The 25,168-nt window shown below is 35.1% G+C and overlaps 1 protein-coding gene across 1 annotated transcript; it reads right to left on the bottom strand.

Annotated features, from left to right (window-relative positions):
• Nucleotides 1–376: 376 nt before the first annotated feature.
• Nucleotides 377–22,475, bottom strand: LOC145694870 (uncharacterized). The gene is made up of 4 exons (XM_081771573.1): nucleotides 22,367–22,475; nucleotides 17,300–17,394; nucleotides 13,143–13,328; nucleotides 377–5,711 (listed from the first exon to the last, which is right to left on the bottom strand). The coding sequence occupies exon 4, from the start codon at nucleotides 1,343–1,345 to the stop codon at nucleotides 380–382; it is 966 nt and encodes a 321-aa protein (XP_081627699.1). The 5' UTR covers nucleotides 1,346–5,711; nucleotides 13,143–13,328; nucleotides 17,300–17,394; nucleotides 22,367–22,475; the 3' UTR covers nucleotides 377–379.
• Between the last annotated feature and the right edge of the window lie 2,693 nt (nucleotides 22,476–25,168).

The raw sequence follows: 25,168 nt of genomic DNA on the forward strand, positions 1-25,168 counted from the left end.
CATAAGGACTCGGAAATCCTGTCATTAACACACGCTTGTTGATTTCTGAGAAATTGACTACTAATCTGGGCGATTTATCTTTATTTGAAATCATAAAGCAGGGAGAAATGTATGGCGAACTTTTAATCTCTTCAACAACCCCTTTTTCTATTAAAGAATCGATAAATGTATCCATATCTTTAAGTTTATGTTTGGGAACAGAATAAGGCTGTGTAATACACGGTGTAGTATCAGTTAATATTATCTTATGTTGATAATCCTTTATCATACTTAGATTATCGGTGATAACATCTTTAAATTCATTAAACAATTTTTCAACGTAAGGTATTAAATTTGGAGAAATAACATCAACAGAGAAATCAACATTACCTTTTCCATTTCATTCCAACTCATTGAGTGAATTCTGGAATTCTGATCTGGTGGGATTGTCAACACTGACCCCAGCTGGAACTTCTTCCACAAACTGGGCATCTCTGAAAAAATCTCTCGGATCCATCTTCCTAGATGAAGAACGCCTTGGTATATGAACGTTTGTCTCAACATTGGCTCGGCTGGAACTTCCCCTTCTCCACCTAGATCTGGCCCGCTGACGCTGACCGGAAACCATCTCTTTGCTCACACCCGAAGTTGTTTGGCCTAAGGAAGATCGATTAGGACCACCACCATTGCTCTCCACACCTAAAGTTGAACGGTTTATCTGCAAAATTGACTGTGAACAGTTACTAGTTAATGGGGGTTTTAATGATTGATCAGGTAAATCAATGTCACTATGCACCACTGGAAACCGATGATCACTCATTGGAACAGATTCCTCAAGATGTTCTGACCTCTGTGTGATAGACGACTGAGTATTAACACCACCACTGAATTCCGCCATTGCTGAGTGACAACCATCATGTGACGCTGAACGTTTAGCCGATGTCGTAAATTGAAATCCGCTCCTATCAGATGTCGTTGACGGTTGACACAACAAACCATGACTGTTCACCTTTACTGAAAACTCATAACCACTGCACACCGCAGACGGACGCTGACCTCGACGAATAGTTGACTGTCGTCTAAAATTCCTAGATGGTAATGCCTTTGCTTGGTGAGAGACATCTAGATTACGCTCCGCCTCTGAAGCTCCAAGATCTCTTGACATCATGGATGGATGGTGACTACTCTGATACACAGACGGGCATCTATTTCCCACATCACACGATGTTATTGAAGAACGGGATGAATTGACAACAGAAGTCCCGTGACGAAAACGCCCCGCTGATTCACGACGATTACCAATATTCCCAGATGACCGATGTAAATCCATTCCTCTACACGCTGCCGCTGAGGAGCTACGCTGCATAGATATAGAACGCGATCCAGATCTAATACCATTACCATTACTCTCACCTCCACAAAATTCCAATCGTTGATGATTGTTTTCAATTTGAGAACCATGTACGGTAGAAGATGAACAACCTACCTGGCCCGGGCATTGTATAACTGCACCAGGAAAACAATGTTAGATTCCTGAAGTGAAGCGGTCGTATTACACACTCTAGGGCGACATCCTGTATTAATGTTCTGTCTATTAACCCCACTATAGATTACACTAGAATGTTTTAATTTTGTAGGATAATCTACAAATATATCCGAATGATGAGAATCATGTTGATTAAATTCAGTCAACTTTACTTCTTTATTCAGTTTCTCAAAAAATAGTTTTATTTCGAATGTCAATATGAGCACAATTTTCGTTTAAAAACGAAATTACCAATAATTTCAAACTAGGGTGATCAATAATTCCAAACCAAGCACTAAAACAAGAATTGTTCACGAAAAATCTTAATTCAACCATTTCTTCAATGTTTACAGACTCATTATCCAGAACAGTTACTGAATACTTTACAGGTTTAATTTTAGGTCGACATTTCATACTTATTTCCCTAAAAACAGTTCGTTCACATAAATTCAGAGTTGAGCCTGTATCAATAACGGCCGGATAAGGCGTTCAACAGATGGAAACCATCATTTGTAAAAGATGATGTTGATTCTCCATTTCATTGTTCAAATACATAGAATCTCCCCGTATATTGCTACCTTTATACGGACATCGATTCCAAGCATGATTACTACTACCACATACATTGCAAACCAATCCTGCCCCAAAATTTATAACACGATTTTGTTTCGTAAGGTTACGTACTACTTACTGTATTTGAAATATTTTGATTTCTTACTGTTTTCTGATAATCCAAGGCATATCGCCTATTCCTCTCATAACTTTCGGCAAATTCTAAGAATTCATAAACAGTGTTAGGTAAACCAGTTAACAATAATAAATCCCGTATCTCAGGTTTGATTAAGTTAGAGACCGTGTGACAAAATTCTACATCTGACATTTCCATATTCAATAGTTGCAACACTGATATTTTTTCACGAAGAAAATTTTGAAGGGATTCATGCTCTTTCATAACTCTAAACATCTTACTATTATAAAATTCCGTACGAACTAAAGGTGAGATAAATTTTTCCAAAATACATTCAGAAATATACTTCCAATCAGTTGTTATATTAAGTAAACGCTGCATCTCTTCATACATTTGGTTTTTACATTTACTTAAACTAGCTACCAAAACTGCTTCGGAAGGTGCGACCTTCATTTCGTTTACCTTCAACAAGAACTGACACAAAAGAATACCACTATTTTCATTCACAAGAGGTAGTTCGCTAATTTGCATATCTCTAGATTTATAAATGCTTTCTGAAAATATTTTTGTGAAATTACATGTGATAGGCGGTTTATTCAACCCACGATAAGGACGAACTTGTGGCACCGCACAGCCAGCGAAGTCCAACAAATCAGAAACATCCCGATTCTGAGGGCCCCCCCCTGGATTACACACAGGAGACCAACCTGTGAACTCTCTTTCAAAACGAGCGGCAAAATTCATGATTCTGATTTTTTTTATATATATAATTTCTAATTGAAAGGCCAAAAATGGTCATAAACTTCCCCCGTACAACACACTATAATTTATTAATTCTGTAACACAGTAGAACCATTCACATATATTTCCTATCTCGGAACGAATATTCCTTAGAACAGATTTTCTCAAAAGCCAATCATTCGTATTATTTCCAATGCTGAAACGATTTTTTTGTTTGTTCCTTTTTGTTCCTTTTCTCAACAAGGGAATGAAATATATACGTACTCTTTACATTCAACCGACCACATATAAATTGATATAATGGGACATCGAACAAGTACCACAAACCAGGACTCGAACCGTAATAGCACTAACCACTCCTACCTTCCGGGATCAAACCTGCGCTATCTTGATCCGAACCCATATTCAAATTTTTACCGGGACACAAACCAACACAAGCAATATTACCGGGACACGATCCAACACAACTATAACCGGGACACGATCCAACACAGCAATAACCGGCATTCGCAAGCTGGTACCTTGTAACAATAAAATTTTGCGGGGGTACACCCCAATGCTTTATTTTTACTTCCTCGTGAGGCCTCAAAGAGACTAGAGGAAATCCCAATAGGTTCAATGCGGTTATACAGCTGCAATATGTGTTGGATGTAGGTTAGATTCAAATTTAATATCAAAAGGACGTTTCTGCTATAACATTTATTGTAACAAAAACTATATACGAATTCAACAACAAGAGAAATACTAAACGTTGGTAACAATAATTATGGAAAACTCTCATATCAATTTGTCGTCAGAAACGTTCATCTTTCGATGCAGTCATATCTTTACATTTTAATGAACATCGGAGCATGACAATTATGTCCCAATTTTTAATTTTGCAAGAATTAAATGTCCAAAAAGAGAATTTAGTATCAATTTCCTGATTTCACTTAATACGCAATACACTAGCCCATACCGCCATAAATAATAAGGCATCCCCAATCAAACCAAGCATTCAAATCTACTACGTCAAAAAGAAAGAAAAAAGAATAAAATACAAGAAAAATAATATAAAAAGAATGATTAAAGATTACTCATTATCCTATGCTAATATGGACTATTACAATAATAACTTACGTTACCATGATACTCCAGTTCAGGAAAATTACATCGAAAAATATGGAATAGAACGATTATTCAATTACATTACGAAGCACAATTCTACCGTTCCATTCACACGATGTACCAGCTTGCGAATGCCCCTGACTCAAGGTTGAGTTCTCTCACATCGGTTCAACGAGTTCCCAAATTTGCCACTAGATGTCACTATGTCTTTGATGCGCATAGAAAGAGTCTATCACTGCATACCTCTAGCGACTAAACTGGTAACTATTTAATCCACTTTCTTACTTCAATCTAAATGCTCACAAAACTATACTCCTCCTTTTTTTTTTCAATTCCGTTACATTGCCTTACCAACAGAAGTTCAATTTTCTCCAAAAAATATTCGGGGTACAATTTCTAATTTTTGTGGTACAGATTGGTGCATAATGGGTACAAATTTCTTTTAGCTTCTGGTTCGAATTGGAAAGAAAATAAGTTGTCCAGCCCAGCTTGACGCACCATTAAAATTTCATATTTCTCGGAATTTATGGGGGTAGAAATTTTAATTTTGCTGGTAAAAATTGGTATATATTGGATAAATTTTTGGTTCGAATTGCAAAGAAAAGGAAGTGCGTTCCAGTTTGACCTGCCAACCAAAATTCAAACGTCTACAACCTGGTAATGGTACAAATTCTTATTTTGTTGGTACAAATTGGCATATATTGGGTACAAATTTGTGGTACCGTTTTCATTTGAATTGAAAAAAAATATATATTGTGGATCAGTTTGACCTGCCATCAAAAATTCAAATTTCTCGAAATTGATGGGGGTACAAATTCTAACTTTGATGCTATAAATTCGTACATATTGGTTACAAATTTTTGGTGACGTTTGATTAGAATTGGAAAGGAAACTAAGATGTGTGGGCTAGATTGACCTGCCATGACAAATTCAAATTTCAGGAAACTCACATGTATCCTTTCTTTTGAAACTTGATTTGAATGTTTGCTTGAAATGACTCCCCATTTTGTTTCGTTAATTTTTCATAATCCAGAACGGTACAAACGAAACAAACTACGGTACAATTCGGTACAAACGAACATCTTTCAAATGAGCCAACTAACTCATTTGTACCACGGGTGGGGGGCCAAGTTCACACAGCCCCCAATTTTGTTTTCTTAATTTTTCATAATCTATTATGGTTAAACTAAAACTCATTGTGGCACAAACCTGTACTAACAAAGTACTTTCATATGACATAAAAAATTCAATGTTCCTTTGCCCACTGCACCAACTTCATTTCCAAAGAATCAGAAACTTCACCATGTGAACTATCACTCCACATTCCAAAATCGCTAGAATTATCATATTCACTGGATACCTCTGAAATGTCGAGGTCACTGACACGTGGAACTTGATCATCATTTCTGCACGAAGTTTCATTCGCATTGTTATCTGAATCTAGTTTATTAGTTTTCTTTATTTCTTGTCCTATTACTTCTGCAGAGAGAAATTTGTATTCATTAACATTTTTTTTATACTCCTTTTGAATCTTGCTGGCGCTTAGATCTCGCAGAATCTCCAAAGTTTTCTTTTTCCACTGTTTCCTCCATTTTTCAACTATTTAGATGTCCTTTTAAAATCGAAGAATTGGGTGTAGGTTCAGTAGCTGGCCTCTCATCTCAACCAGAACTGCAAATAAAAGTTAAGTAGCTTATTAGCACAAACAATCCCCTCCAATGCAACGTGATATATATTTCATATGTACAAAGTGAAAACAGCCGAACTTAATTTATAAAATATAATTTAAATACATTTGCAGTTCGCGATTTTCTAAAGTAAACAAATAAAGGTCCATTCTACCACTGGTTTAGCATTTGCAAATTCTGTGCTTCGCGAATGTCAATACTGGGTAGAAATTTTCATGTACATCTCAGATGAATACTGGAATAAAACTTTCAAAACAGACCCTACCAGAGCCCTTTTCCTTCTTGTGCCATATACACTTAACACCTTAAAACCTATCGAAATAAATAATGAAGTGGAAAAATATTTTTAAAACTTCATTTGGCAGTTCTTTTATTTCAATCTTTTTTAAATAACATTTTTCTCTTGTAATAAGTGTTGCGATCCAGGGTTGGCAAAAAACATGTTTTCTTACAAAAAATAAAAAGTCAACCTGTTTCTGTGATTGATTAAAAAAAATACGTATGGACAGAAATAAATTAACTTGGCCTTCACGTATTTCCAGCAATGGGGTTATAAAGGACAAGATCTACAGCTCCTATACGAAGTATATTCGGGAATCGAAATATGTGAAGGCCAAGTTTAGTATATTCGGGAATAGTACTTTGCGTATAGAGTTGTACGGTTCTATTAGTGTATTTTTTAGAACAGGAAATTCCCGTCACAATCATGCCTGCGTTATTATTTATCAACAATATAAACAAGTATGTAACGTCATTTTAGTGACATTGTATTATAATCAATACGCTAGAAATGACGTTTATAAAAGCAATGAATGGTTGAATTTTAAAATAAGAATTTAACCCAACACAGGGTTCTTACAAAATTACTTTTATCATTTTCCCAGATTTCCAGCTGCAAAATCACCCATTTTCCCTGACCCGCGACATTTAATAACATAATGGTGTACTGATGATGAATGCCCGTAAAAGCTAAATAAAGACTTGGGGCAATGATTCTCAACCTGTGTGCTGCCAAAGATCAGCAACTTTCCGTTTGTAACACTATACAGTAGACACAGAGCCATACAAAAGGCTAATAATAGTAGACCAGTGTAAGTTATCCAAGAAATTGCCATTTGAGCTAGTGAAGAGACTTATAAGACATCTTCAAATAATATTATACACTAACGTTAAATTTCTTTATATAAAACACTAAAAGATTATCCATCCTTCTCCACAACGAACAGCTGTAACTTAAGAATTCTTAAAAAAATGGCAACAAATTGATTCTATAAATTTCGAAAAAAATAAGCGCTCCTAAATGTTTAGTAAACAAACAAAAAAAAAACGATACTTTAATGGAATTTCTCAATATTTCTTTGAATTCAATAAAATGAAAAATAAAACAATGAGAAACTTTTCAAAATAATGTGTAAATGTATATGCAACTGTGAGAATGCAAATTGTGAATTTTCCACCCTCAAACGCAAAAATATTTGAAAGTTTTAACATAATGAAAGTTATGACGAGCGAACATTACAGCTGCCCATACCGATTCCTACCGATTTTTTTTTTTCAGTTATTGCAACAAATTTATTGTTATACATAGGGTCTATTATACAACATATTAAAAGATAACGAGAATTTTAGGAATGACCCCCCCTCCCAAAAAAAAATTGCATCAACAGATTGCGATCTTGGCCGATAATTAGTTTTCGGATCAGGAGCTACAAAATTTTAGAACGGCACCTAAATCAAATTTTCGTATTTTTTTACGGAATAAGCTCATACAGAGTTAAGTGATAATTTTCTCTTTCTTTTCCCGTTTCTTCCAAAGCCGAATTGTCTTGTTCTCGCACATTTTACAGAAGTTAAGAGTTCTGAAGTTCCGCGTGCGTAGGCCAATCTACCAGTTGTCATTGGGCTAATGAAGAAGCCACTTACAAGTTGTCTACCAATAAACTTTTCTTAATAGAAGTACCAGACTCTACATTTGAATTTCTATGTGAAATAATCAGTCATTTTCACAAGACTCCACAAGTGTTAGAATTCACTTTTCCCACTTAAAACTGATTTATAAAACTCAAGATTTGAATTAAAATAAGATGCTTTTAGACGGTTGAAAAAAAAAAAGTTCGAACTCTTTCTGAACTACCTCTGTTTTAACACCATCGAGACGAAACGACTGATATAGTATTACCAAGCACTTCGTCATCCTTATCCGGGCAATTTTAGGTTTATACAAGAATACCTCAGGATCAAAGCATGAAATGGCACGAGTAAGAGGATATTTTTCGAGTATTTCTTTCAGTAGTGTCTATCAAAAATTTTCGACAATCAGTAAAGAAACTGCACTTGTTTACTTCCTTGACATCTTTAAGCTTCCCAATGCAACTTTTTTCTGCCCGAATCCTATATCTACATTCTTTGGGGCTTTCAAGTTACTTTTAACTTCTAGAGCTTGTCCTCAATCTTCTTCATTAGGCATTGGCATTTAAATATCATCATATATTCTTTTTAAAAAGTTCAGTCTATTACAGTGTGAAAAAGCATTGAATAGCAACAAATTACCTTCATTTACTTAACATTACTTCTACACTATTATGATCCCAACAGAATATACAATCATGATTTGAAAAAATTAGGTAATTAAAAAAAACTTGGACCCATGTGATTTATTTTCACAATTGGAGTTCTTTTCCTTTTAGCGGCAAAAAATGTTACAATCTGCTTTATCTTCAAGCAAGACTGATAAATTACTTCGTGTGTCTATAAAATCTACAAATGTCTTAGAAACATAAAAAATGTTAAAAACTACGTTTGAAAGTAACATTTTTTGGCGTCATATTTACCCTGTATAATTTATGACAATTTAGGTCACATCTCCTAAATTAAAACATTTTATGTCCGAAGGAATTTAGTACATCACATTCTTAGGAATAATAACAAATATTTAGGCATCAATAGGGCGTGATATGGCTGAGAAAAAAGCCATCTCCTAATTGGTAGTACACCTTCTTCCTAACTCCTCCCTCGGGATTTCGAAAATGTAAAAATATCTTCCTCAAGTGGTTTCTCTGAGAAAATACTGATGTTTTGTGTGAAAGCACGACAATTTCAAGGAAGTACATCAAATAAAAACATCACAGTTTGTACCTTATGCTGCGGAAAAGTGCCGTTTCACAAAAACACGTGTCAAAAGACAGACCAGGTCTATGAACTATGAAGAAAACAATTTTATTCTGATTACTAACACTAAAATGCGAAAGTTTATATTATCCTTTTCTTTGAAATTTCATCATTTCAGAAAGTTCAGAAAATCATATAATGTAAAAAACAGAAAATTCTGGGTTTTAAAACTGGTATTTTCATGTTTTCTTTGGGGGAAGGGGAGGGGAGTTGTCTCGCTGGTGGAACCTTGAGTAGAATTAACGGAGATTAATTGATATATGTGGAAAAACCGACACCAAATTCATACAATTTGTGGCACTTCGGCTTTTAATTTTTTTTTAACTTTATTTTATTTTAGTTGCTGTTTTTGTTTAAACCAACTGAAAAAAGAAAAATGGTTTAAACCGTAGTTCAGGATGAAAACGTTTAATGAACACACAATCTTTAATAAATCCTGAATCCGAAACAATGTTTCTTAAGAATTAAAGTTACACCAACGTACGTTAAAATGGTACACTTTTTTTCTCTCTACAAAAGATTATGATAACTGGCAAAGATGTATTTTACAAAATCGAAAGGCTACGATTAGCTTACGGCAGAAACTAACTAACTAACTAACTAACTCTATGGCCTATGAAACCCGGAGGATTAATGCCGCGTTCACAAATGCTCTCCACTGACTTCTATCCTTAGCTAACTGCATCCAGTTTCTACTTTGTATTCCAATTTCTGCGAGATCCATCTTAATATTGTCCTCCCACCTGCGCCTAGGTCTTCCCAATGGTCGTTTTCCGATTGGTCTTCCAGTCAAGACATTGAAAGCGTTTCTACTTTCTTCCATTCTAGCTACATGACCCGCCCACCTAAGCCTCCTAGACTTGACGACCCTAACAATGTTGGGTAAACCATATAAATTATGTAGTTCCTCGTTATGAAGTTTCCGCCATTTCCCATTCCCGTTCCTCTTAGGTCCGAATATTCGTCTTAAAACCTTGTTCTCAAATACTTTCAGTCTATGTTCTTCCCTCAGAGTAAGTGACCATGTTTCGCAGCCATACAGAACAACAGGCATAATTATCGTTTTGTATATATTAAGCTTCAAATTCCTCGACAGAATTCGCGACGACAAGAGATTTTGAACCGAATAGTAACACGAATTCCCTGCTTTTAGTCGATATTTAATTTCTTCGTGCATATGATTTTCCTCTGTTAATACTGTTCCTAGATATTTGAAACTATCCACTTTATCAAAAGTATTATTTAATATTTTAACGCATCCATAATTTGCTGTATTCCGGTCCCGACGCACTTCCATGTATTTAGTTTTACCTGCATTTACTTCTAAACCCATGTCCCTGCAAGCGTTTAATAAGATCTTTGCATTTCTTTCTATTGTTCTCCTATCATCCCCTATAAAATTTACATCATCAGCATAGGCCATAACCTGGTGAATACCGTTCAACTGTAGGCCCTGGTTGCTATCTTTGATTTTCCTTATAGCGTATTCCAGAACGAAGTTAAATAATAATGGCGACAACGCATCTCCTTGTTTCAGGCCATTTTCGACGTGAAAGCTCGTGGACAAAAATTTTCCTACCCGGACTTTACTTTGGGATTCATTTAAACATACCTTAATTAATCTAAGTAGCTTTCTCGGTATTCCAAGTTCTGTAAGAACGTTGTATAATGTTTCCCTTCTAACCGAGTCGTACGCCTTTCTAAAATCAATAAATAGTTGATGTACCGGAGTATTGTATTCCCACTTTTTTTTTCGAGTATTTGGCGAATTGTAAATATGTGGTCGATAGTTGATCGATTTCGTCTAAATCCGCACTGATAATCTCCAATAATTTCATCTGCGTATGGGGTCAGTCTTGCTAACAGAATATTTGAAAGGATTTTATAGGATGTTGACAGAAGAGTAATGCCTCGATAATTATTACAGTCAGTTTTGTCGCCTTTCTTGTGAATTGGAACAATGATTGATTCTTTCCACTTTTGTGGCAATTCTTCCTTGTTCCATATAAGGAGAATGAGTTTGTGTATCTTGTTCCACAATTTTTCGCCTCCATCTAAAATTAACTCAGCCGGAATTTCATCTACACCCGGAGATTTGTGTTTCTTTAATTTCTTTATAGCGGTTTCTACTTCTATTCGGTTGGGTTCTGGAATATACGGTTCTGCGGTGTGTATCACCTTTTCTCCACGCACACTAGTTTTTGGTTGCGTGTTAAGCAAATTGTCAAAGAAATCTTTCCATCTTTTTAAGATGCTATCCGTGTCAGTGAGAACTGTACCGTCAGATTTCTTTAATATATAAGCACGAGGTAGATAGCCTTTCTTAAATTCGTTAATTCCCTTATACATATCCCGGATGTTTTTATTTTTACTATTATCTTCAAGTTCCTTAATTTTAGCTTTCAGAAAATCGCGTTTCTTTGTTCTAAAAGTTTTGGAAGTTTCCCGTCTGATATCTGCGAAATTTTGTGTATTTATTTCATTCGGATTTTGTAGCCAGCGTAATTTTGCCTGTTTTCTCTTCTCTGCTAGTTTTATGCATTCCTGGTCGAACCATGGTTTGTTCCTACGTATTTCCGCGTGTCCCAAATTTTCTTCAGCTGAAATTTTAATGCTATCTCTAATTTCAATCCAGGTATTCTCAACACCAGTGCACTCCGAATCTTCTAAAGCCGAGAATCTATTCGAAACTTCAATCTGGTATTTCTCCTTTACCTGGCTCTCTTCTAATTTCTTTAAATTGAATCTCTCCGTTTTCGGACAATGAGTATTACCTTTATTCAACGATAACCTCTCTCGTATTATCGCTGCTACCAGATAGTGGTCAGTGTCACAATCAGCCCCTGTAAACGACCGGACATCAATTATGCTAGATTGCCTTCTTCTATCTACTAAAACGTGATCAATTTGGTTGTGTGTTTTTCCGTCTGGTGATGACCAAGTGTATTTATGAACGTCGCGATGTGGGAATTTTCTAATCTTCACGATTAGGTTTTTGGATGTTGCAAAGTTCACGAGTCTAACACCGTTGTCATTACTTTCCTTATGCAGACTTTCGTTCCCTATAATTGGTTTGAAAATATCCTCTCGTCCTACCTTCGCATTGAAATCCCCTAATACAATTTTCATATGGTATCGCGGGAGTTGGTCAAATATCCGTTCCACTTCTTCGTAAAGACTGTCTTTTATATCGTCATCCTTATCTATAGTTGGGGAATGTACATTTAAAACAATAATATCACACCACCGTCCCTTAAGAGTAATAAAAGAAAGTCTATCAGTAACAAATTCAACCCGTTTAATTGCTGGTAATATACGTTTATGAACGAAAAACCCTGTTCCTAACTGGTGATTTTTATTTCCTTCCCCGTAAAAGAACGTAAAATTTCCGGAATTCTCAGATCCATTTCCTTCCCACATAACTTCCTGAACTCCTACTACGTCCATCCTGTATTTCTCTAACTCACTCGTTACGGATTTTAACGCGACTGTCCTATACAGACTCCTAATATTCCATGTTCCAAATTTCATGTCCATTTTCTTTTGCTAAGGTCGTGCCAAATTATCAGTCCTTGTCCGAAGCTTTTGTGAATATTTCTGAACAAGTGCTTTTTTTATACAGGATGAGGTTGTTAGCCCTACCCAAACCCCGAAGCTGGAGGACCACTCCTAGTCGGCTGTCCGCGACTGCTTATTCAGTATATTCGCAGCTAACCTCTATATCTAGAGGCCTTCACCTCGATCCGCAACCTGAGGACGTGCCATGCCGTGGTACAAAATACATAAATTTCGCCTAAAGTTATGCAAAATACACGAATTTCGGGGATAGTGGGTTGGATCTTCTGGAAACAAACAGACGCGCATAAAAAAGAATTTTTGTTTGATCAGCGTTCTGTAATTTTTATTGCAGCATTTCTAGGGTTAAAATTAGAGACGGAAAACAAAAAAGCAAAAAGGTGAAAATAACGTCCTTTCTGAGTTCTGCACGTGAGAAAATAATCAAGACTGAAGTTTGAAGCGCATTTTATAGTACAAAGGATAATATAGTGTTCGAATATTTTCAGACAATATTGTCAGGCCTTCCTACAAAGGAGTTTTCGATTCATTTATCTATTGTGAAGACATTACAGAAAAACGGTGAAATTAGCGGCAGGTTAATGTTAAACGCACTAAAATTATGACTTAAATAATATTAACTTAAATCTATCCATCTTAAATACAATTACTTTACATCGAAATAACTTACCGAAAAAAATGCTTCTTTTTGTCTTTTTTAAAAATGTATTAATTGTTTCTTCAGATTCCCCACTCGCAGAGGATGGTCGTCTTCGTTCCCGCCCACCGTCTCTGTCGATGGAGTACTTAAACCAATTCCTTACGTGCATTTCTATTTGATCATCGGTTGCTGATGGCATTACCCGCCGAACGCCATCTGGAATGATTACAAAGTGTAATTAACATGTATAACGCAATGTACAGAACACTTATGAATTAAAAAGTACAATCGTTCACTGTTAAATTACTCGGAATATTCTGAAGAAAATTTAATTTTAATATTTTGTAGCCAAGTGAACATTACGGTCGAAGGTCGTCACACCTGAGATCTGACGTCCCTTGCCATTCAGATGCAATATCACTTGCCTCTTTGGGACTGAGAAAACCCGCCGAAAAACTCAGTCAGGATGACTACCTTCGAAGTAGGAAGTAAAAGTTTTACTGCCATTCTCCTATAAACAGTACTAAATGGTCGCAAACACAAATGACGTGTTAATGTTCCGATCCTTGTAACCAGATCCGATTTCGGTCCATACGCTTGCAATCACTTGGATATTTCGTATACCAACTAGCCTGTATTCATTGTACAATCTCGACGTTTGCTCCATGGTTGTGGAGGATATTACTGAAGTAAGATTTTTCCAGTCCCTACAAACAACAATCAACACTACAGTCACTAACATAAACACTTTCTCTCTTGCTATTTATGGATGGAAGATTTCATCCATGAATAACGTAAGACATAATGTTTTTATCTGTTTGGTGCGAGTTTCGCGTCCCTTTTCAGCAGCGAGGCTATATAGAGAAAGAACCTAAATTTTAAGGTGGGATCTGAACCACTACTCGAGTTGCTATCCGAGGCATTAGGTGCCCAGGTGAATCTGAACCTGCGACCACGCGCACTGAAGGCGAGCGCTGTAACCGTAACGACGGCTACGGGGGAACCCGAGAGAGAGAGAGAGAGAGAAAGAGAGAGAGAGAGAGTTAGTTAGTTTTATATCACTGAGTGTAGTGTTAGTTGGTTTTTAGAAGGACTGCTAAAAAATTTTACTTCAATAAATTCCTCCTCAATATTTTAATTTTGTAAGGTTCTCTTCAATCAATAAACAAATAAATGTGATTTAGTGGTTAGTATGCAGTTTCATTCGAATCCAAAACAAGTAAAAAATTCTTCATCCATGCATAACAAAATGATACAGTGTTCTATGTCAGTGAGTGTAGTATTAGTTGTTTACGGAGTTTGGAAAAAATCTTACTTCAATAATATTCTTCCCAACCATGGACTAGATGTCGAGATGGTACCGTGAACCCAAGTTAACTGTTGTTATACGGAACATACGAGTAATTTAAAATTAATGGACCAAAATTGGATCTGAGAAACCTGTAATCTATTTTCGAGAGAAAATTGGCGATTCCCTGTAACGTATAGCGAATTAAATGAAAATGAGATCTTTCAGTTTTACGTCCCACGGTTATGACGGTTAGGCAAAAGGAGACGATGATGATGAGAAATGAATAAAATGGTGGAATGAAAAAAGTGGGAGGAAACGGGAGAGTCCCGAGAAAACCCACGAGTACGGAGTTTGTCCACCACAAAGTTCACACAGCGCGAGCTGGGATCGAACCAGTATTGCGAATTAAAATACTGTGTGGTCGAATGATGGGGACTAATGTTGAACTTCGCTCTATGCTTAAAAGTTCCCTTTGAAGCATTTTGGCTGAAAAAAATTGATATAGAAGTGTAATAAATGTGATGGGCTTTCACACTAACGTGCGTTATTCAGAATTCTTTTTCTGACATGCAACGAATAACTTGAGGGCAATACTTTACGATGGGGTAATAATAACATGAGGACCGAACGCCTTATGACGATCATGTTGAAGGTAGTTACCGTGCGTTTTGTCGACACTTTTAATAAACGATTATATAATAATTAGCTTGGGACTAGTTTGTCCTAATATGGCGTAGAAAACAAATTTTATGTCACCTGCCAGCAAATTTGATTAATTAAGTTTTACTATGAAAGCTAGAAAGCAGGTGTGTAAGGTTACGTTATTTTGCATGTAATCCTGCTAGGCACTCTCATTGCATGACCGCACAGAAACTGTCTTGGTAAGTACTAGTAGCAACAACTGAGTGATAAGCCAGATAAATGAAAGAGCATTCATTTAGTCCTTGTCCAAGATACCAACAGGTCAAATATTAGAAAATCTAAGCAGTGACAAAAGCCAACGAGGAAACTATAACGAAATTTAGGCCGTCATTTCGAAGTGGGTATCTTGACTTTTCCCAAGTTTACAGGAGAGCGATTTAAAGTTCTACGGGAAATTTGATTTTTAAATCTTTATATCGCCGGAACTATAATGAAGTGAGATACTGCATTTTAACAGTTGATAGAACACGTGGAAGTAATAATAGAAAAACGCCCTTTTTTTCAAGTTACGCTCCTTTGCGTTTTCACCCCTGAATTTGTAAAGCGTACAAATTGTGTTTCGCGCATATTATCGAAGGAAACGAGCATCAATGAATAGTAAGTAAATCCTACAGGTCTGTTTATCCACGAATGGAACCTACACAAGATTCAGTCACAACAATATTGCACATATGAACCTCAGATCGCGGGAGGAAGGAGGCATTTTGCTCAATGTACTTGATAGGAGTGGTGACTGTCTAAAATTTGTCCTCAAACAAAGTGCATATTAGACAGGAGTTTCCAATCAAAGCATACCTTTCAGTATTTGCATTATTCTCAGGGTTCTTAGTGCTTCTTTACCCTTTCTACCGGTCCAGTTGAATTTCTTTGCTGCGTCGTTACTGAATACTTTTTCTAACATTCGTCTCACTAACTTCTCAACACTTTTACCACCCAAGATACTCAAAGCTATTTGATGTAAGCAAATATAATAAAAGTAGTTATAATTGTACATATTATCAATACACTAGTTGTTACTAACGAATAGCAGGACACAATGAACTAAAAATATCAATTTTTTTCCTTGCCTAGCATAGAAACGAAGAAAACTAGAAGTAATCGATGAAAGGGTTCCCGCTCGTTTGGCAAAATCAAATTTCCTGACTTTTCCAGGTTCTTAAATACCACTACTTAGAGATGTTTAGATAGCATATATTTGTGCCAGTGCACAGAGCAATACAATTTGCACACGAAAGAACGGAAACAGAACATTTTTAATATGAAACATCCCGTAACAACTAGCCGGATAAGGCAAACAGTAAAATATGCTATTATTTCCAAACATGAAAATAATGACGAACCGAATTTTAAAAGCATAATGAACATACTGTGCAAATAACGGATAATTATCGGAAAGTGGAATGCTCCTTTGAAAGTGACATACCGTTTAATAATTCTTGTACCCAAGATTTACAATGAAAAATACTTAAAATGTGTAGCAAATATACAATGAAAAACTTATTTCTCTTTAATCATTTCGCCAATACTGAATAAACAATTGTTTTCTTATGACACAAAAACAAAGGAAGCAGGGATGCTACTTCAGGGATATTTCCATTGCATTGTGTATAACATTTTGTTTATGATCTAGATACAACACATACGTTACATAACAGCTTAAGATGCGGGAAAATGTTTAAGTCATGACCATTTTCTATAGGAATAGTCTTAAAATTCTCCTGGTGGGAAAACCCTGAAAGTCCCTGTTAGGATGGCGGAGCTGAATTTGAGCCCAAAATACAACGAACGCAAATCCAAGTCTATAAAATAAGATATGCCCTATAGGCTTCATTAGGTTATGTATACTGGAACGAAGTTATTCATAATTGCTTCCGCGGTTGTGAATATTCATATTACAACAACTGAGACATTCATAGAAACAGATGCCGAATGTTTCTACCACACACGCCCCAACATGACACGTTAAGGTCGTTGACTGCTCTGTAGCGGCTTAATATATGAACAATTTATGTAGCTGCATTATCAATGTTCGAAACCACAAAGGAAATTATGACCCACTTTGTTTATTCAGTTTCAACTTGCCACGTGTCATTGAACAAATGTAAGATACCTACAATTATTTCTCCTTCATCTGCAAACGTACTATCTCTCAATGTATTCTATAATTATTTCAATATAATTTATTAGTACTTACCTTCTTCCTCTCTGTTGGTTCATTTTGGCACGAGGAGCAACTAAGTCAACTGCCATGAAAAACAGTTTCTGAGGTTGAATCACACGAAACAGAAACTGCAAATGAAAATTAAGACATTGTTAACGCTACGACGAACATAAAGGTAAAGAATCCATACAATCTTCTTAGACAACGTGTATTTGATACACTATCTCAATGCAACATTTATTCGTATGTAAAAATTCTCTTTCGAAATTTTGCAGTAACATAAACCGCAATCCCGTAAGACCGACCGGATTGTATTTGATGCGGCTGGTCCCGATTCAAGTCCCTGAAGAACCATTAGTCTACAGGCAAGTATGTACGACTAGCAGCGTTCACCCCGCTTCGCTGCGGTCACCCCGGAACGCAATAAACTTTGTTACTTAGATAATTTTTACTTTTTCGCTTTCAAATTGCAGTAGATGTTAACATTATAGCGCCTGTCATTTATGTTAACCCGCCGAGTGACACGGTCATGCGGGTTGCATATAAATACGTTTATTTTTACCTATGATGAACTAATAACAAAGGATTTGTACGTATGGACACTTGAATGGTCAATTATCTCAAGACACTGGTAATTAAAAATTAAAGTGATATGATAAAAACCATCTAGGGTCCAAATCCTAATAACCCCCCAAAAATGAAAGAAATTGGTTCAGCCGTATTAGCGTGATGAGCGGACAAAGGATTTTGTACGTTCTCTTTTATATATATAGATGTTAATGTATCCGGTCAAATATTAAAGGATAATCGATATTAAATTTTCCTCATTCCGTACAAATTTGGACTCTAAATCGATCAGAAATATACCACTGACTTGTCGCGTTTGTGTCATCTCTTCAGCACTCTTTGGACTAGGACTACTTTCAACGTTTCGCTAGTGAGCTAAATATAACTATTAATAGGGTAACACGGTGAAACTCAATGAACCGAAAAGGATTGGAAATAAATCTGTATCACTAACGATATTCATTCAGTTTCTTATACAGTCAGTCACTGTAGCTAGCATTTATTTTCTAAACTAAGATCCTATTCTGAAAAATCCTTTGTCCACACTTATGTATCCTAAAATCATGGCACTTATTAAAGAAGTTTACAAGCTCTTAGATATGCTTGCAACGAAGGGATCCCAAAACGGAAATGGTAATCAAACTATTTGTCAGAAAATAATAATAAAAATAATTGTAATAAAAGAACGTAAATAGGGAGAGAAGTACAAAGAATAAATTAAAAACTCAAAAATAATAAAATATTTTACATGTTGAACAGTTGATACCATAATCCACTGTCATACTTCGTTTCTTTTTCATCTTGTTACACACAGCGGCAGCCATGTGTATTCATAATAACATCTTAATTGCTTCTATTTCAAGACATTCCGCAGGTTGCTCCTAGATTTTCAGAAAAACAAAAACCTCCATTTTTCACTTTGAACAGAAATAGTCAAGGTGTAATTCTGAATATACCTACCCGACACTTGTTTTCAAAGGTAAAATGGAAACGAAATATAAGAGTGAATTACTACAACGCTTCGCCAAGTAAATTACTTTATTTTAATATAGGGCGCGTGTGACAGCGCTATTAGGCTGAAAGCAGAGATAGTTTAATGGAAGAAGCGGAAATTAATCTGATATGTTGGACGGTTAAAGCAAAAAAAAATCTAAAATAGTTCATAACAAATTTCAATGTTTATATTAGAGATGCAAAAAAGCCGGCTTTTTTGAATCGATGGTTCTTTGCACATAAAAAGCCGGCTTTTTTGAGACAAAAACGAGAATTTTGGAAATTTTGGCTTTTTTCATTTTCATGATTTTTCTGTTTAAATAGCTTTCTTATAGTATACTCTAAAGTTAAATAAGATTTCATGACCTGAATGCCATATTTCGCTCTGGAATTCACCATCATGATGGATGGAGCACATGGTTTATGAATTAAAGTAAACATAAACTACGTAGTATTTGAGGGCAATTTTAGAAGCTGTTTAACCTTATTTTAACTTCTGAATCATCCACATTTTTTCTTCTCTAGATCATTTCTTTTTAGTCATCCGTGTTTCATATCTTGGAGCTTAGAACCCTAGCTTCTAGCACATAATTAAACTTATGTTTTTCAATATATTCATCAGAGCGTACTTCCACATTTCCGTTATAGTGTAGTTGTGCAATGATTTAACAATAATCTTCCGGACACAACCTTGAATACCATTTGATAGAAATAATCAGTATCGGATTTAGAAAAATATTTGGGAGGGGTTTTTCTGAATAATGTTTGGTTTTTCTAAAAATTCCTAACTTTTATTTAAGAGGAGCAAGTTTATGAGTACAGGCATAACAAATATTTCGTTTCGTTTGTATATTCAGCTATAATCTTTCAGATACAACCTTGAAGACCATTTTATACTGATAATCAGTGGCGGATTTAGAAAAGTATTTTGGGAGGTTTTTTTTTATTATTAATGCTTAGTTTTTCTAAAATTCCTATTTTTTTTTATTTTTTTTATTTGAGGACAGCTTGAAGTTTATGAGTAAAGGCAAAACTAATATTTAGTTTGTTTTAGAAATTCCGTAATTTCAGAGTAGAGGCTTCAATCCGAAAGATATTCCCACCCCTAACCCTCTTTGCAAATCTATCACTACTGGTAATTAGTAATAACAAAGATTTAAAAACTATTAGAAAGGAAGTCGGCCAGGACACACAGTACACGCACTATTTCTACATTCACAGATGGGATTAAGAAAACGTTTGTCAAAATGGTCGAATGCGGGGTTGAATCCCGGACTTCACGATAGAAGCGCGAGAGCTAACCACTCACTCATGTTTGCTGTGCTTAACTTAAATGTATTCTCTCTCTCTCTCTTTCTCTATGACCACAAAAGCTCTCCATTGACTTCTGTCCTTACCCAATTCAATCCAGTTTCTACTCTGTATTCCTATTTCTGCTAAATCCATCTTAATATTGTCCTCCCATCTGGGCCTAGGTTTTCCTAATGGACGTTTCCCGATTGGATTTCCAGTTAAAACTTTGTAAGCGTTCCTACTTTCTTCCATTCTGGCTACATGACCTGCCCTCCTGAGCCTCCTAGACTTGATGACTCTAACGATATTTGGTAAACCGTATAAATTATGTAGTTCCTCCTTATGAAGTTTCCGCCATTCCCCATTCCCGTTCCTCTTGGGTCCAAATATTCGTCTCAGAATTTTATTCTCAAATAATTTCAGTCTGCGTTCTTCCCTCAGCGTAAACGATCATATTTCACAACTATAAAGCATAACAGGCATGATTATCATTTTATATATTTTAAGCTTTAAATTCCTTGACAGAATTCGCGACGACAAAATGTTTTGAACTGAATAATAACAAGAATTTCCTGATTTCAGTCGACAGTTAATTTCTTTGTGGTTATAATTTTGATCTGGTAATACTAATTCAAGATATTTGAAAGTATCCATTGTGTCGAAAGTATTAATTGATATTTTAACGCACTCACAATTTGCCATATTACGATCCTTGTGAACTTCCTTGTATTTAGATTTCTCTGCATTTACTCATATCCCTGCAAGCGTTTAATAAATCCTCTGCATTTCTTTCGATTGTTCTCCTATTAGATTTACATCATCAGCACACACCATAACCTGGTGAACACCATTCAACTCTAGGCCCTGGTTCCTATCTTTGATTTTTCTTATAGGGTACTCCGGAACAAAGCTGAATAATAACGGCAATAACGCATATCCTTGTTTCAGGTCAATCTCGACGTGGAAGCTCGCATTTTTCTACTTGGACTTTACTCTGGGATTCATTTAAACACTTAGTAAATCTAGGTTTTTCGGTATTCCAAATTCTGTAAGAATGTTGTACAATGTTTCCCCCTAACCGAGTTGTAAGCCTTTCTAAAATCAATAAACAGTCGATGTACTGGGTAATATATTCCCATTTCTTTTCGAGTATTTGTCGAATGGTAAATATCTGATCGATTTCGACTAAATACACACTGATAATCTCCAATAATTTAATCTGCGTATGGGGTCAATTTTATTAATAGAATGTTGAGAAATGCTTCGAATCAATTTTGTCTCCTTTCTTGTGAATTGGAACAGTGATCAAGTCTTCCACTCTTTTTAAATGTATTCCATAGTTTTTCTTTTTGGTAAAAAAAAAAAAAAAAAAAAAAAAAAAGTTTCGTAACGATATGTTGAATTATCTTGTTAAAAATTCAGAAACCTTCAGGACTGGGTAAACCGTGATGGTTGTTATATATTCTACAGCCTAGGAAACCATACTCTCAGATGAACCGTCTATTATGTATATGATCCATGAACAGAAAATTCGGTACTTTCCCGATTCTGAACAAGCTTAAGGAACAGTCAGTGCATTACAGAATTTGGAGCTTTACCGATTTTGCAGATCCGAAGCACCTGATAGGTGGTAACAGATTATTACGTTTGTGATCAATCAGTGAAAAATTTGTTCGAAATATTCATACAATCTATATAAAAGTTAAAACTTAACTGAAAAATTTCAAGAATGTACAGAGCTACCCGAAACGAAGCTCAAGGTGTGCATATTTCTCTCATGTTTTTTCTTTATTTTGCTTCAAAAAGAGGGTGTATGATATTTTGAAGTAAAAATACTACATACAATTTTGCTAGTTATTTATGTATCATTTTTAAGTACTTATTGTATATAAGAGGCTAAAATATTATTACATATATTGGTTAATCCTTTGGAATTCATAATGTAAAAGTGTTAAGAATTAAAAAAAAAAAAATCTTTTTGAAATTCATGGTTTATTTTCGAGGTTTCATATTATTATCTGCATCAACCACTAATTAAATGAGTTTTTTGTTGTAGAGAAGCGAAACAAAGTCTGCATTATCAGCTTAAAGCAAAATTTTCAAAAAAGCCCAAAATTTCCCAAGCAAAAAAGCGAAGCAGAAAAAACCGATTTTTTTTTTCAAAAAAGCCGGTTTTTTTTCGAGCCCTTGCATCTCTAGTTTATATACAACTGCATAGCGAAAATAGTAAATATCAACTTTACTCACCTCAATGTAATGAAAAATATCTCTAAAAATCTTCTCTTCTGTGATCCTAAAGTGTGGATCAAAATCGTTCGGATGTGAACACATATGAATAATGCCATTCATGTCCCCCTAAAGATTATCAAACTCAGGTATCTGAAAATAATAAAAAAAAATGAGCAAAAATACTAGTAAGTAAATCTTAAGAAAACCCTGTTTCAACAAAAATGTACAAAATCTATAGTTGTACATATTTTTTTACAAAGAAAATTACTGCTCTATTATATAAATAATCCTAGCAATACAGAGAAAATAATGCTTTTTACACTTTTTAACATTTAATTTAGATCCATATTCGTGGAATATGAATAGTGGCGAATTATTCTTTACACAAGTTTGGCTTCAACGGCATTTTTTCTTTCTTTCTAGTATCTATCTATATATAAAAAATAAAAGTGACTATGTTCGTGATTTAATAACTCTTGAACCATCCAATCAATCTCGATCAAATTGTTAACATAGATGAGGTTCGTGCATGGGATGGTTTTTATTATTTCACTTTGACGGTGCAACTTCGGTGAGGAGAAGGGGTAGATATTTAAAAAAAGATCGAAAATGACCGAAATTAGTGTCAAATCCATAGTTTTCGGGGTCGCTGAGATAAACTGTTACCAGTAGCGTACCCAAGAATTTATTTCGGGGGGGGGGTCCAAACTAAATATGAAGGTATTTTATATTAAAATTCCTAAAATTGCCCCTAAAATTAGGCTAAATTTTAAGAAAGTCAAAATTTCGGGGGGGTCCGGACCCCCAGGTCCCCCCCTGCGTACGTCCCTAACTGTTACACTACCGATGCTGTTTAAATTCAAAATTCAACTCCCATTAGTACTCCTAAGGAGAAATAGTGACATGTAAAAATAATTGAAAATGACCGATATTAATGTCGAATTCATAGTTTTTGGGGTCCCTAAGTTGATTGGTGAGAGTTTTGGTGCCCTGTTTGTCCAAAAATGAAACGTATTCTCCGCGTGCGAAGAACAGGCATTCTAGTACTTTAGTCGGTTAAAATCTTTTGCATGGAACAGTATCTTCTTCGGTATACAAAAAAAAAAAAAAAAAAAAAAGTTAGATACCCTGTAACTATCTCCAATTCTAATAAATTTAAAGTATTATCTTTTTGTTTTCCATGACAAATTATTACCTGGGGACGATATCACTCCTTGGGTATGGCCTAGATTATGAATCTGTGTGTTTAATGTCTTCCTGTTATGCCCTTTAGACTAAAAGAGACAAATGATTAACGAAAATGGTTGATTCTGAAAGAATTGACGGAGTGAGAATGTGGGAGGAAAGGGGACAACTCCGAAAGAAACCATCACGGACATTATTTCCACAACAAATTCGCAACAAAGTAAGATGAGCAGTAATTTTAATATTTACACTTCGAAAATAAACCTGATACGTAAAATTCTTTAGTCCGTTTATAAGATAATTTGTTTTTATAGGTAATGAAGAAAATAGTTATGTAACCAATTCCCAAAACCTTTATTTATTTCATGTACCGGTCGTAGCCTAAACTGTCAGAAATATACCCAGAATAATAAAGTACAATGTTATTTCGAAAGGATTTGGGTAATGTTCCATAGGTTATAGTTTATTCTGAAATATATATATATATATATATATATATATATATATATATATATATATATATATATATATATATATATATATATATATATATATATGAACATGCTCAAGCTAGAAACTTGTAGTTGTATGAATCAATAGTAAGGTATTTTATTTTATTATTACATGAGTAATCATATTTATTTATATATTATTATAATATCTTGAATACGTGTTTCCTAAATACTAAATGAAGATAGCATAATGTAAAAAATAATAATAATAATAATAGATTCTCGCACTATGAATAAAACCAGGTAGATGAATAGATAAGGTATGGTATTTCTATGTATATACATGTATCATGTTGTAAGACTAATGTGATGTATAAGGAAGTATAGTAGTAGTTTATTATATAAACAATAATAGAATTTGACATGTTCTATACCGCATGTACAAATGTACAATCCTGTGGTCTCTTGAACGCAAAATAAATAAATAAATAAATAAATAAATATGAGACGCATTTCAAAAGAAAGGGCCGATATTTAATTCGAAACAGGTAAGTAAGTTTAGCAACATTGTTTTATTTAAAAAACAAGTACATATCCACTTTATTTTTCAACATAGTCACCATTATTTTCCAAGCACTTTCTGTACCGTGGCACGGTTTTTTTTTTTTTTTAAATGCCCTCTGCATAGAAGTTTGCCGCCAGGGAGTTCAGCCACTTCAACACTGCCGTTTTCAATTCATCAGTTTCTTCAACTCGTTGAGATGAAACCCACTTTTTTTTCCATCCTCGCCTCCAATGGCACTCGAAGACTTTCCTGCATTTCTTCCAATTGCATTTTGGTTACTTTCTGAAGGTGACCAAACTGAATGAGACTCTGATTCCCTGAACAATTCTCTAGAGTTTATACGTGGATAAATTATTTTCTGGGTTCGTTGACTATCATCTTCTTCATTGGTGTCATCACTTTCCCCATATTGTGCATTACGAATAGTTTTCCTCCTCCTTTTAACTTCCTCTGCATCACTTACCAAATCCGAAGTATACTGAGCATCCCTTTCTTTTCTTCGTGCAATCAATAGGTCACCTGAAGAGATACATTACATGGATAAAGGACGTGGAAATTTCGTTAACAAGATCTTCCACTAAGTCTATTAAAATAGATAGAACTTCTGATGCAAAGCTA

This window comes from Thermobia domestica, chromosome 9 (genome assembly GCF_964235325.1).
Source record: "Thermobia domestica chromosome 9, izTheDome1.hap1.1, whole genome shotgun sequence".
Lineage (NCBI taxonomy): Eukaryota > Metazoa > Arthropoda > Insecta > Zygentoma > Lepismatidae > Thermobia > Thermobia domestica.

Excerpts from the sequence above, each read along its gene's own strand:
- LOC145694870 (XM_081771573.1), bottom strand. The coding sequence starts at position 1,345 with ATGCAGCGTAGCTCCTCAGCGGCAGCGTGTAGAGGAATGGATTTACAT.